Source organism: Apis laboriosa, unplaced genomic scaffold, assembly GCF_014066325.1.
Source record: "Apis laboriosa isolate Shangri-la unplaced genomic scaffold, ASM1406632v1 scaffold64_cov150, whole genome shotgun sequence".
NCBI classification, from domain to species: domain Eukaryota; kingdom Metazoa; phylum Arthropoda; class Insecta; order Hymenoptera; family Apidae; genus Apis; species Apis laboriosa.
Window position 1 is genome coordinate 864,133 of NW_025224011.1, and position 14,106 is coordinate 878,238.

General features: G+C 26.8%; 4 protein-coding genes across 26 annotated transcripts in view; 2 read left to right on the forward strand and 2 right to left on the reverse strand.

The window, feature by feature from the left end:
- Positions 1-313: 313 nt before the first annotated feature.
- LOC122718541 (coiled-coil domain-containing protein 22 homolog) lies at positions 314-3,648 on the forward strand. Of its 5 annotated transcripts, none has more exons than XM_043943647.1 (8): positions 314-503; positions 979-1,150; positions 1,236-1,545; positions 1,634-1,878; positions 1,967-2,383; positions 2,491-2,931; positions 3,057-3,229; positions 3,513-3,648. In XM_043943647.1, exons 1-7 carry the CDS (start codon positions 451-453, stop codon positions 3,174-3,176), a joined length of 1,758 nt encoding a protein of 585 aa, XP_043799582.1. In that variant the 5' UTR covers positions 314-450; the 3' UTR covers positions 3,177-3,229; positions 3,513-3,648. The 5 variants fall into 5 exon arrangements, with proteins under 5 accessions (XP_043799582.1, XP_043799581.1, XP_043799584.1 ...); XM_043943646.1 differs by having other exon boundaries at positions 3,348-3,639; XM_043943649.1 differs by having other exon boundaries at positions 386-503; positions 987-1,150; positions 3,348-3,639.
- LOC122718542 lies at positions 382-5,565 on the reverse strand. Of its 2 annotated transcripts, XR_006347402.1 has the most exons (4): positions 4,282-5,565; positions 3,854-4,139; positions 2,748-2,899; positions 382-600 (listed from the first exon to the last, which is right to left on the reverse strand). XR_006347402.1 is itself a non-coding variant. In XM_043943651.1 (2 exons), the coding sequence occupies exons 1-2, from the start codon at positions 5,350-5,352 to the stop codon at positions 3,855-3,857; spliced, it is 1,356 nt and encodes a 451-aa protein (XP_043799586.1). In that variant the 5' UTR covers positions 5,353-5,564; the 3' UTR covers positions 3,789-3,854. The 2 variants fall into 2 exon arrangements, 1 of the variants encoding a protein (XP_043799586.1); XM_043943651.1 differs by lacking the exons at positions 382-600; positions 2,748-2,899 and having other exon boundaries at positions 3,789-4,139; positions 4,282-5,564.
- A 138-nt stretch (positions 5,566-5,703) lies between these two features.
- On the forward strand, positions 5,704-7,871 carry LOC122718543 (WD repeat-containing protein 61). Its single transcript, XM_043943652.1, has 9 exons — positions 5,704-5,755; positions 5,838-5,960; positions 6,058-6,167; positions 6,252-6,421; positions 6,493-6,731; positions 6,809-6,902; positions 6,973-7,066; positions 7,152-7,323; positions 7,450-7,871. Exons 2-9 carry the CDS (start codon positions 5,958-5,960, stop codon positions 7,549-7,551), a joined length of 984 nt encoding a protein of 327 aa, XP_043799587.1. The 5' UTR covers positions 5,704-5,755; positions 5,838-5,957; the 3' UTR covers positions 7,552-7,871.
- A 321-nt stretch (positions 7,872-8,192) lies between these two features.
- LOC122718592 overlaps positions 8,193-14,106 on the reverse strand; it is a 45,659-nt gene continuing 39,745 nt past the window's right edge. For all 18 annotated transcript variants that reach the window (XM_043943743.1, XM_043943755.1, XM_043943750.1 and 15 more), the window contains one exon: positions 8,193-14,057. In XM_043943743.1, the coding sequence (XP_043799678.1) occupies positions 9,696-14,057 (4,362 nt within the window). In that variant the 3' untranslated portion in view covers positions 8,193-9,695. The remainder of the gene's footprint in view (positions 14,058-14,106) is intronic.

Genomic DNA, 14,106 nt, shown 5'->3' on the forward strand with positions numbered 1-14,106 from the left:
ATCAAAACATATCGAAATTTACAAATACTGCCAAAAGAATTTATTTAACAATAGTTTTATTATATAATTATATTTATGCAACTTGAGACTACACATTTTTAATGTGTTGAGAAGTGAAATTTATATTTATTTTATATTTTTAATATTCAATAATATATTATATATTATTTGTATTTTATTATATATAATTTCAATTATGACTATGAAACATTAACTTTTTTAAAGATTATAATATAAATGAGAACGAAAAAATAATAAAACGATCAATATATAAAGCATAAATGCATTTTGTGTTGGTAAAACTGATAATTTTTATTACGCCATCTATATATATTTGCATTGTGCAAATGTTTGTTCACTTATGGACAGGTTAGATTTGTGCAATTCAACTTAAATTTCTTTCGATATAACAATATAGTAGAAGAATTTAGAATTTTCACATTTTTACGGATGATGGAGGAGGTTGACAATATAATAATTCACTCATTGCGTCAAATAGGCTGGTGAGTGTTCCTCTGAACGATTTTATACGCATCTAGAAAATTTTTGGTATCTGATGTCAACCGGTTTGTATAACTAAAAGTGGGCAGCGATATTTATCTGTTTTAAATTTTATATTTTTAAATACATAATTCATAATTTGTTTTATCAAGCAGAAACAATAAAAAAGTTACAATAAAATTTGAATAAAAAATAAATGATATTAATTATTTAAGATATTACAAGTCTTTACAATTGTTAAATAATTGCAAAAATATGTGATAATTTATAAACTAATTGTAAGTACATATGAGACATTAACGATCTCTTTTAATTATAAATATTGTTAAGTTAATTTTAATTATTAACTTATATAATATTAATTCAACATTTTTGTATTACATATATAACTAAAATGTCTCTTTTAGCAATTTTAAAAACTAAATAAAATAATATTTATCATAAAATTTGTAAATTTTCTAATATTAATTTTTTTAGTGACATAGAAGAAAATATAACAAATCTTAGTGGTTTTAACACAGAATTAATTATAAAAGCAACTGTAAAATGTTTGGATATAATAAGACCAGGCCTTGGATTATCAACAGTTTTACCTATAAATATGGCAGCCAGATTTCGATTGGGTGCTACACTTGCTCAAGCATGTTTAGTAAGATTTTATAAATATAAAAATTTCAATTATTTATATAATTTTAGTTTTTTTTAATGTCTTTATTGTAACTTTATAAATTTAGGAATTAGGATACAAAGCTGATGTTGGTTATCAAACATTTTTATATAGTTCAGAAACAGATTTACGAAAAGTTTTTATGTTTCTTATTGAAAAATTACCAAAAGAAAGTGATAAATCTTTAAGTGAACCTGTTAGTAATATTGTATTATTAGAAAAATCTATAGCAAGAGCAATAGCACAAAGTCTTTCTGCTCCATGGTTACCACATTATTGTCATACAAAGGGATTTAGAAACAAAGGAAGAGCCAGAATTCCATATAAATCTGTAAATTTAGAAGTTTCAACAGTAAGGAAGGAAGAAAATAAAGAAGGTAATATTGCTTTTATTTTTATAAATAATTTCATTATTATATTATTATAATATTATTATAATAATATTTTTGATTTTTCTTGTTATAGAATATCAAGATTATTGTATACATTATTTGCAATCTGTGCCTGAACAAATACAAAATGAAATGACATTTCTACCATCTTTGATATCCTACAATGCAAGAGCTCTCCATTCACATTCAATGAGTATTCTTGATCAAATAAATTGGTTAAATGAACAATATTGTGATAAAATTACTGAAGTTAATGAATCTAGTGACATTAATATTTTAAATAGAGTCCCAATACAAGACAAAACATTATCTTCTAATGTAAATTTAAAAAAAATGAATAAAATAATGTTTATAATTTTATTCTATATTTATACTACTTTATTAATTTTTTATTTATTTATCATAGGAACTTCAAATAGAAAATAATAATGCTAAAGAAATTAAACTTATAAAACAAAAAATAATAGATAAAACAGAAAAACAAGATTTACAAATAGAAAAAATAAAAACAGAGTGTGAAACTATTAAAAAAGATATAGAAGAATTGCAAGTTACAATCAAGAACTTAACAACTAGTGTAACACAAGCAACAATAAATTATCAAAATGAGGAAAAAAAATTAACAATCAATGAAGAACAAAAAAAGATTAAAGCAAGAATTTATGATCTATTTCAAGATGGTGAAGAGAATATTAAGAAACTAGAAACAGCTATTGAAGCTACTACAAATAAATTAATTAATTTAGGTAATCAATGGGAAAAACATAGAGTACCTTTAATTCAAAAATACAGACAAGAAAGAGAAAAGCATTCTACTAAAGCTGTAAGTATTATTCTATATATAAAAAATATAAATATAATATAAATATCAATAATATAAAATAGAATTTATTAAATGAAAAATTTGATGAATTTGATTATTATATGTAGAATGCAAGTCAAAAGAAACTTGATGATATTAAGTTACTAAAAGAAAAGGAAAGGGAACTACAAGAAGAATGTCGCAATAAAGATCAACAATACTCACAATTGGTAACAGAAGTTCAGAAACTTTCAAAAGAAGTGAATAGGTCCGCATATACTCAACGAATTTTAGAAATAATTAACAATATTAGAAAACAAAGAGACGAAATTAGTAAAGTATTAGTTGATACACGAGAAATCCAAAAAGAAATAAATACACTTACAGGCAGATTAGAAAGATCCTTTACTGTTGCTGATGAATTAATATTTCGAGATGCAAGAACAAATGAAGCATCAAGGAAAGCTTATAAATTATTAGCTACACTTCATTCTGATTGTAGTGAACTTGTAAATTTAGTAGAAGAAACAGGTGCAACTATAAGGGAAATAAGAGATTTAGAAGAACAGGTAATTAAAATATACAAATAAAATATAGCAAATAATATTATAGTAATTAATTATAATTTACATTATTTATAAAACATTGAAATATGATATAATTAAAATATAATTCTTTTTCTATTTCGTTTTAGATTGATTCTGAAGCTACAAAAAATATTGGAGCAAATTTAGAAAGGATAACTGCTGATTTGAAACAAATGAAACAAGAAACAGCCGAATTAACAGCACAATTACAAAATAAAAATTCGTGATTTTGATATAATCTGTGATATTACAATGTATTATTTATAATAACAACGACCAGGTAAAAATTTTATTAACATTGAAAGAAGAATTTGCAAAATCTTAATAAAAAAAATATTTTACAATATGAAATATATATTGAAACACTTACAAACCATACAAAATTATATTATTTACAGGACATTCCATATAAATATATGAATGAATACATTACAAAGACTAAATTTTATAGTTATTGCAAAATTTAATATATTGCTGCTTATAAAACAATCTTTGTAAATTTAGGATTAATTGTTAAATGTGTGCCTTGGCCCAAAATAATATAATGTTAATTTTGTTTATAGAAGGGCCAAGTTTGTGACAAATTCAATATCAACGCTCAAATGGAACATTATTTGTTACAGAGCCTAATAATTTTTTAGTATATAAATTTTAATTGTACAGTTAACTTTCATATTTATACGAAATAAGTGACTTGGAATTATCTATTATAAATTTATGTAATGAACATTTAAGGATATACTTTTAAGTTATGATGTACAAAATACAAGAAATGAGTAACAATATATATTTTTGATTCTTACTATGATCCTTTTCAATATTAAATAATTTATCAAATAATATTTTAATTATACATTTATTACTTATAACAATTATAAATATATCAAAAATTGCTTTCTTTAACTTTAAATTGTAGGTGGTATATATTCTTTTTCTTTTTCTAATTTTTTCAGCTTCTTCTTAGCATGAGGCATTTTAAGAACATGTTCCATTTTTTTCTTTTCGAATTCTTCTATTTCCTCTATTTGCAATTCTATATCTTCTTCATTCTCAAAGAAAGTCAAAAATCGTTCTTGCTTTTTCATTTCTTCTTTTAATTTCTCTATTTCTTCTTTTTTAGCTATTCGATTTATTTCTTCCATTTGTTTATCTAATATTAATTGTCTCTGTTTTTCCCACTCTACATATTTCTAAAGAATTAAGTAAAATTAATTAATAAATAAAATCATAAATAATAAATTTAATTATTTAATAATTTAATAATATTATATATTATTAATTAATTAATATTCTTTCTTTTGTATTTTATAAAAAAATATTTTTATTAATTACCTGCATTTGTTCATTTATATCAATATCATGCTGTTTTTCAATTGCAGATTTGATATTATTTTCTAATACATTAATTAAATTATCTGTACACAAATTTTTTTCTTTTATCAAATTAACTTCTGACATTAAAATTTTAAATTCATCTGTTTCTTGTTCTTGGAATACATTTTTTTTATCTTTTTCAATCAAATCAAAAACTTCTTTGTAAACAATATTTCCTTCAATTTCATTTATCCATTGTTTTATTAATTTTAATGCATCTTGATATTTTTTATATAATATTAAGCCTCTTAATTGACATGTTCTTCCTAACTCATTATTCATAAATTTTCCTTGAAAAGCTAATGTTTTTCCAACTAAATCATATGGATCAGTAAGATCAAAATGGTCATCAAAAAAAGGATTTCTAAGATAAGCTACACGTATTTTAATTTCTTCTTTAGTATCTTCTATAGGTTCTGGTGGTTTCTGCCATTTATTTGGATTTTCTAAATATTTGTGACAAGCATATACAGATAATGCATTGGTTATCAAATGTTCAGATTCTTCTTGTAACATAGGTAAAATAGCAACTTTTGCAGCATTGGCATAATCTTGTTTTTTTATGTATGTATCCATGAGTATGTTATAAGTGACATAATCAGGAAAAATACCATAATTAAGTCTATTATGTAATACGTTCATAAGTTCTTCAGTATAATTATTATCTAATAAATATCTTATGACAGCATGATGTGTTGAATCTAATATGTTCGATGCTTCTGCACTTTTCCTCAATTTTTGGAGTAGACTCAATAATTCTTCTACTTGATCCTCTTTATTTAAGCTATTTGCAAATATATCTATATCTACTGCACTAACTGTTTTATCAATATGAAATTTATTATCCAAAATAATAAATAAATCGTTTGATTTAAATTTTTGTAGCAATGGCGATTGTAATCGATTTTTCCATGCTTCTTCACATCGGTATGCTTCTGATAGAAAAAATCGCTTTTGTGTTACAATCTTTTGAAACCCATTGTACGCTATTTTATTAAAATTAAATATTTTTAATATTTTATGTTCCATTTTTTTTTGTTAATAAATCATATTCTTACAAGAATATAGTTTAGAACTTCTATTTTTACATAAGTCAGAAAAGGTTATAATTATTTAAATAATTATAATGTATGAAAGAAACTTTTTTAGTTTTTAAATTTTATAGTATAATAAAAATGTTAAAATTATTAATAATTTTTTATGATTTTCCCATTTATATTTTATATATTATTTTTTTTATTTTTAAAAATTTTAAGAACACTCAACATAAACACATCTGATTCGATGAGTTTAATTGTCTACGTATGTAGTTTTTTAAAATTGAATCAAATGATTTAAATCTTTTTGAAATATTAGAAATTTACTAAATATTGTATAAAAAAAAATTAAAAATAAATTACTATTAATCAGAATCGCGGATAAAAAATAAAAGGTTACGATTTTTAATTTAACCCTTTTAAATCATATAGTTATTCAATCAACTTTTACTAAAGATATTGTATACGAAATTACAGAAGTTGTATCAATTGTTCATTTCATAGCTTAAAGAAAAAATTAGAAAGAATAAAATATATATATTAAGTTAAAATTATTTCTTAATAATATATTGTCTGGAAGATAATACATATTCTAGTATGGTGAGAAACATAAATAAATTTGGAAATTATTACGATATAAAGGTTATATCGTTCATGATACACAACAGTTGCAAAGCCGAATTCGAAATTTTTTCAGTATTCCTTACTTAATAAAACAGAAAATGCTCACGAAGATAGTATTTGGACCTGTGCTTGGGGCTGTTTGAAGAAGAAAAAGGAATCACAGCCGGATAATGAAGATTCACGGTAATTACTTTTTATGCAATTTTTAATATATAATAATTATAATATTTTTATATTTTTTATATAATTTTTGTTATTGTGTAATAGTGAATCAATACAATTTAATGAAGATGAAATAGTGGAATATTTAGTCACTGGCTCAGTTGACGATACTGTTAAAGTTTGGGAACAAAAGGATAAAAGTTTACAATTAAAACATAAATTAACTGGTCACTCACTTGGTGTGGTATCTGTTGCTGTAAGTTCAGATGGTTCAAGTAAGTATTAATAAAAAAAAAAAAAATAAAGTAAATGTTAAAATAAAAAAATGAAACATATTTATTTTTAGAATGTGCATCAAGTTCATTAGATTCTAGTTTAAAATTATGGGATTTGGAAACAGGAAATAAAATATCAAGTATTGAAGTAGGCCCTGTAGATATTTGGACAGTAGTATTTTCCCCAGATGATAAATTCATTGTATCTGGTAGTCATTCAGGGAAAATACATTTATATGGAACAGAAAGTGGTAAACAAGAACAAACTTTAGATACCAGAGGTGGTAAATTTACATTGAGTGTTGCCTATGTATGTATTTTAAAAATGTATATTACATAATTTTATTACGTAGAAATAATAACTTTTATATTATATAATTATTTCAGAGTCCTGATGGTAAATATATTGCTAGTGGTGCAATAGATGGAATTATAAATATTTTTGATGTTACATATGGAAAAGTATTGCGTACATTGGAAGGTAATAAAAATTTACTTTTTTAAATATTTGTTAACAATTTATTAATAATATATAAATTTAAATATTTTAGGACATGCAATGCCTATTAGGTCTCTTTGTTTCTCACCAGATTCTCAATTACTTCTTACCGCATCAGATGATGGACATATGAAATTGTATGATGTGTAAGTTCTAAGTTCAAAGTTTCAACCAAAATAAATTACACATATAATTATGAAACATTTATTATATTTTTATTTTATTATATAGGAAAGATGCTAATTTAGCAGGAACTATGTCAGGTCATGCTTCATGGGTACTTGGTGTTGCCTTTGCTCCAAATGGTCAACAGTTTGCATCTAGTAGTTCAGATCATACAATTAAAGTGTGGGAACTAGCCCAAAGACAATGTTTACATACATTTAATGAACATAATGATCAAGTAAGATATTGTATTGTATTATAAGCAATATTATAGAATTTTTATCATAAATTTATAAGATGGAAAAAATTTGCAAAATTTTTATTATGGAATTATAAAAATTTAAATATTTTTTTTTTTTTTTAGGTATGGGCTGTAAAATACAATCCACAAAGAAATAACATAATTGCATCAGTATCTGAGGATAAATCTATTAATCTTTATGAATGTCCATTATATGATAAATAAATTTTTCTTAAATAACTATGTATTTTATATATACAGGTAGTTATAAAAATATGAGACATCTTTGGCGGATGGATTTGCGAGATCAAAAGATAAAAAAAATATAGGCATGCAGATGCAATAAGATTTAGTTATTAAATTATAAGTATTTCAAGTTTACATTTAATAAAATAACAGCACTAAGTTAAGAGTGCCTGCAGTGAAACTCAACGAAAAATATTATTCTTTTAAATATACAAATAACTATTTTTTAATTTTAATATAATGTAATAATGTAATAATTTAATAATGTAATATACAATATATATAAATATCGTGTAATATAATTATGCAACATACTTCGTTTTAAAAAAAAAAAATTTTATCATTTTTAATTTGTTAACTAAATCTTATTGAATATATATATATATATATATATATACTTTTTATGAATTTTTTTTATTGTTTTAATGTTTAGAATCCATTCTTCAAAAGTGTTTTATATTTTTATAAAAATTAAAATTATCCTGTGTATACATATTACATAGTTTAATAAAATGTTATATTTTATTTAATAATCTAATATTTTAATAGAACACATCTTTTTTATTATGATTGAAAATTATTTGATTTAATAATTGATTTGATATTAAACAAAATAGATATTAGTAGCTATAAATTTTATTGTACTGTAATTATTAATATACAAATTATTAAGATGTTCGCCGAATCTAAAATATAATATAACAAAAGATGAATTACACTTAAGATCTAAGTAAAAGATGAAAATTATAAAAGAATCTTGAAAAGGATTTCTGGTGTAGTACAGACCATATCTTGTATGAAAAAAAATATAAGGATACCCTGATATGATTCCAAGTTGGAAGGGTTAAATCTAATTAACTCGAACTGGAACAGGGTAAAATGCGTATAATAAATATGTAATTAACGAACAATAAAATCTATTCTATATCGTGTCAAACAGTTTCCTTCTAATAAGATTTTATATTGATTTGCATATGCGCATATAGAACGAAAGATGACACGATATAGAAAAAAACTTAAAATATTGTACGCATTATTGATCGCTTCAAATATTATAGCAAATTTTCTAGTAAAACTAGAAAATAATGAAGAAAATATGAAAATAAAATTATTAAACGCCATATCGATAGCTTAAACTTTTCAATCTATAAATACATAATTGATCCGTACACACTCTTTAATTGTACCTACGTATATTTTAGAAAGGGTACCAGTTAAATCAGTGGACACTTGTTACATGCAAATCGATTTTATGTAATACATATATGATCAAAATAGAAGCTATTTTAATTGTAGATTTTCAAATAGACTAGAAACTTAATATAAGGATTTACAAAATTTTATCTTTTCATGTAATGCCAGTTTAGCGTTACTTAGACCGCTAAATTGATATAAACATTATTACCATTTTTACCATAACATTTTGTTGTATTGAAAATGTCTCAGTTTCATCCGAATTTTCATCATGTTTCTATCAGTCTTTAAAAAGTAATTAAACTTTATACTTGTTTAGAAGAATACAAATCAGTTTACGATGGAAACAAAATACAGATCTTCTTCCTTGCAAATTTATCTATTACGAAGATGTACAGCGACACATTTTCTGCGATATACATCATGAGTCGTGATACATATTACTAAACTTTCTACATTCTTCATCGACGTTCAATATATACAAAATTGAATAAATAATCGAGCATAATTACTGCTACGTACTACCGATTTTTAATTTTCTTCATAATCATGAAATTTATCAATATATGTATATACAACACGCAAAGTGAATAGGAATGATCAGGATTTCCAGCTATGTCACATTCTAATTATATCTCTTTAAAAAAAAAAAAGATTGCATTGCAATGCACATGCATAATAAGAAAAAAAATTCAATTAATTATTTTCTTATATTCAGTGTGTAAAAATTAGTGAGATACCATGAAGATTTTCGGTGCTCTTTAAACGATGAGGTAAAAAAAGAAAACTTTACTTATCAAGTACTCTTAATATGTACTGCATATTGATTTATGATCAATATAGCAGTAAAGCAAATGTACAATGACTAGCCCGAAACAGAAAAGCGATACTATGAAAAAAGAAATTATTTATTTTATAACAAATTCCCACTATACTGTTGTTACTCTTGTAGAAGCTGTGACTATGTCACTATGACAATCTGTCACTTTGAATTTGCTTTCAGTTTCATCAGGCGTTACTTTGGCTGCTTGTGAAATATCTTGCTTCGGATTATAATTAAAAGGCGGTACGATAGCGGATGCGGGTGTACGCATACCAGCCCCACTAACATATGTTTGTGCAGAACCTTCTCCATTTGAATCTACTCGTATAAAGGAACCAAGACGTGATATCCGTTTCGTGGGATCCATCTCTATCGTGGAGGATTCAGTATGCTGTGATTTTCGTAAAACAACTGAAGCATCACCTATGTCTATGGTATCTTTCTTGTACGTAGAAGCATCGCTAGACTTTACAGGAATCTTGCAAGGAGCATCATTCGCGTTCATTCCGCTTAAATCACAAGAGTTTCTGTATTTCACTTTACTAGGTTGCACACCCATTACCAACGGTCTTTTCAATTTAGATTTGTACAAAGCTGATTCAGAATTATCATTCTCTTGAGGTACTCCTTCAAATGTTGAGCTACGGAATAATCTAAAAGTTGGTGGATTGCTCACTAAAATTGGAGCATCTACATCATTGGCACAATTGCCAGGCTGTACCCATTGCCTAGTATCTGATTTCTCAAACCGTTGCTTATTCTTGCTCTCTTCTACTTTTTTCCACAAACTTGCAATTTTACTAGTTGCTTCCTTTGCCAATTTTCTAGTCTGCATTCCAGTCGATGAATTTGATACTATACTGGAATTACTGTTAGATCTCTGACCAAGAGGACCTACCTTTCGAAAGACTTTACCGTTTTCTGCTTGTGTAGTATTTTGATTATTAGCTGGTATTTTTGGAGTCATTTTTCCTGTAGGTAATCGTTTTGGAGTTACTAATAACGTTTTCGAAGATTGATTCTTTTCTGAAACATTTCCTTTTGATGATTTCGATTGATGTGCTTGATGTGTCTTTGGTGAAATTTTTGGTTTCCCTGTTGTTGGATGTATTTTGGATGTCGCACCTCTAATAGGTTTTGCGATCTTCGTTTTTATCGGAGAAGAAGATGTAGAAACTACGGTAGGAGCATTTTCTACTTCTGGTTCGTCTTTGGTAAACGTACCTTGTCGTTCTAAAGGTTTCACTGTTACATCTGATTTGGTCTCTTGTTGATAATTCGAAGAAGAACATGTTGGAGGTGTGCTATGTCTTTTTACAGATTTTGTGAAGGTTAACGACGATCCTTTTTGAGGAACTGATGCTCTTTTTGCAGCTATAGACAAAACTTTTGTTTTTTTATCATCTGTTGAATTAGAAGTTGCTTTAAGATTTATATTTGATTTTGCAGACTCTTTCATCATGACATTTGGACTATTATTATTTTGCCTGAGGGTGGTAGCTCTAGTGGCTCTTACAATAGGTGAAGTATTACTGCGTCCTATAGGTATTCCACTAACAGGATTCACTTGTTTTAATGGAGACGATTGTGGTGTTGGTTTTCGTGTAATTGGATTCGAATAGAGAGCTTTTCTTCTGCCTCGAATAGCCTTTGGACTTTCTGGATCTGATTTATCTGTAGCATTGGAATCATTGCTGGGATCCCTTACCATTCCTGGTTTAATTATTCGAGGTCTTTTTGTTTCTCTAGGTGGATCTTCAATATTATTTGATTCATCCTCGCTTTCAGTCTCCACGTTGTCGGTATACCTGATGTCTTCATGTGATTTAGGTGCTTCAATTTCAATAGTTTCTTTATAAACATTTTTTGGTTCCTGTACGTTATCTATTTGTTGAGAATATGAACCTATTAACTTTTTCGAAACACCGTTGACAAATCGCATTCGAAGATTACGTTCGGATTCCGATTCATTTGATACTAAACTAATAGTTTCGCAATCTAATAATCCTTCCTCTATAGTTTCATTCGTTTTGTTTGATTCGTTTAATGTATTCAATACAATGGTTGCATTTTGTTCTAGCATGGTTTGAATTTCTGATTCAATATTGTGCGTTGAATCTGGTATCCTATCTTCTGTTACATTTGTAGCATTACTTTCTATATCTTTGAATATACATTCTGAATTGTTCAAAGTTCTTGTACGATATCTTTCTCTATTTTTCTTTTGCTCAGTACGTTTTTTAATTAATGTTTTACAAGCAGATAATTTTAATGTAGGAATAGCAGATTTTACAGGGGATATAGCTCTTGTTGGTTTTTCAGAATTTTCTTGTTCACAAATAGTATTAATTTCTTGTTGATTATTTTGATCTTGATTTATGTCAGGAAAAGGATTTTCTAATACCTGCGTTTGAAATCTTGCTCTATCTTCTTGTCTGCGTTGTTTAGGTGTTAATTTCGAAAAAGGCGAACACTTTCCCCGTGAAACCTTTTCTTGCACTACATTTTCCTGTTGATCCGTTTCTTTTTTGTCAAGCTCCGCAGCTATTGTATAAGTTTTATATCTTTCTTTGGCCAAAGTCCTTTTCTGTTTCGGTGTTAAATTTTTATGCAATCGTTTTCTAGGCGTAGATTCTGCTGAACTAGTGAGACAATATTCGGAAGAAATTGGTGTAACCGCTTCATCAGTATCGCCTGCCTCATCGATTTTATCTATCATAACAGGATGTGAAGCTTCTTCAGTATGTAATTCCGCGTCAATACACAATGTGTCACTGCATATTGTCTCTGATGCCTGTTCTACTGTCGATTCATCCATTTCGCAGACTTCGTTGAATAATGAAGGCGGATTGATATTTTCCAAGCATTCGCTCAAACTATTATTTGCACTATTCTGCATAGCTTCAGCATATCGCATACATGTCATAGAAAGTACATTTGCAACAGGTCTTAATAAGTCAAATGCAGCATCGCTTCCACTTAAGTGTTGCGAATCTTGATCTTTAGAATCCGCCACTTCTGATGTAATACTTGCCACACTTAACATACTATTTTCCATATCGCCAACGTCTGGTAATTCATCTAACATTGATGGTGGTTTAACACTGTCTAAATGCGAACCAGTACATTCATTTAACAAGTTTTCTAAACTGCCAGTATGATTTTGGCTTTGATTAAGAGCTCTTTTAGCTACTACACCTAGAGGAAGTGATTTCTTACGATTATTTCGGGAATCCGTCAAAGAAACATTTTTCACTTGAATCGGAGGTAAAGACGCAGAATTACATCTATCTCGATTAATGAATGACTCGCTACAATCACCTGAACCTGCGTAGCTAGCAGTTAGTGATAATAAACTCCCCATAGAAGAAGGAGGTTTAATTGCATCTAAGTCCATAGATGTCATACTAGTTGTATCTAACTCGTTTTGTCTGTTCATTTCTGCATCCACTGCTTCAGCCAATTTAATTGCTTCTCTTTGAATAATTTTTGAATTCGACATAGGACCACTTTCACTGCTTATTGTTTCATAACACTCTGAGGTAATCGTACCTTGTTCTTCTGCTACATCGCTCTTAAACGAGGCAATTATGGGAGCACTAATGCTGATACTAGGAAAAGAGACATCATTAGGAGAATCCTCGTTCCATGTATCACTCAATACACTTTGTTTCATCGCGTTAGAATCTCGTTCTCGAATTGCTTCTGTTTGCTGCACTAAAGTTGCAGTTAATCGATCTAACGAAGCAATCATGGCATCAGGATCTCTCTGACGTCGATATACATCTTCTTTCTCTACATATTTTGTTGAATCTGCAGATTTTTGTATTAATTTGTGTTTTAAATCAATTTCTTCCTTCTTAATACCATCTATCTCACATATATCGCTATATGTTTTATTAATTTCATCATTACTAATTTTTGTTTTATTTTGTTTTTCTTCAAATTCATCCTTATTTTTATTCACTATAGTTTTATTTAGTTGAATATTGTCCATAGTTTTAGCTAATGCAGGTTGTATACATAATTCTAGAAGCGCATGTTCGGATTGTTCTACAGAATCAATCGATTCGCTGCTGTCTGAATTTGTTACTTTTGAATAAGATTGTTCCATAGATGGATTCTCGATATTTTTATTTTCTATGGATTCTAATACTTTATCATTTTCCCACTTAGTTGAATCATCATCTATATTTTGATCATTATCAATAAGATCATTATGAATCAAAGATGACATATCTTCATTTGAATGGGTATCGATACTAGATAAATATTGTTGTTGAGATGGTTCTGTATTGAATATTACTGTTTCATGTAATATTGGACTATTTCTTAAATTCGAAGGCAATGAAAAGTTGCATAGTCTATCATCATATAATAATGAATTGTGTTCTGTCTTTTTTATTTTGCCTAATTCATTCTGTAAAACTTGATTTGATTGTTGTATTGAAATTTTAGATTCTGTTTCCTGAAATAAAAAAATTTAAATTTATAATATATATATATATATATATATA

Coding starts and splice junctions, on each gene's coding strand:
- LOC122718541 (XM_043943647.1), top strand. CDS start 451: ATGATGGAGGAGGTTGACAATATAATAATTCACTCATTGCGTCAAATA. Junction 504..978: donor TCATTGCGTCAAATAGGCTG/GTGAGTGTTCCT, acceptor TAATTTTTTTAG/TGACATAGAAGAAAATATAA. Junction 1,879..1,966: donor ACAAAACATTATCTTCTAAT/GTAAATTTAAAA, acceptor TATTTATCATAG/GAACTTCAAATAGAAAATAA.
- LOC122718542 (XM_043943651.1), bottom strand. CDS start 5,352: ATGGAACATAAAATATTAAAAATATTTAATTTTAATAAAATAGCGTAC. Junction 4,140..4,281: donor ATATAAATGAACAAATGCAG/GTAATTAATAAA, acceptor TTAATTCTTTAG/AAATATGTAGAGTGGGAAAA.
- LOC122718543 (XM_043943652.1), top strand. Junction 7,067..7,151: donor CATATGAAATTGTATGATGT/GTAAGTTCTAAG, acceptor TTTATTATATAG/GAAAGATGCTAATTTAGCAG. Junction 7,324..7,449: donor TTAATGAACATAATGATCAA/GTAAGATATTGT, acceptor TTTTTTTTTTAG/GTATGGGCTGTAAAATACAA.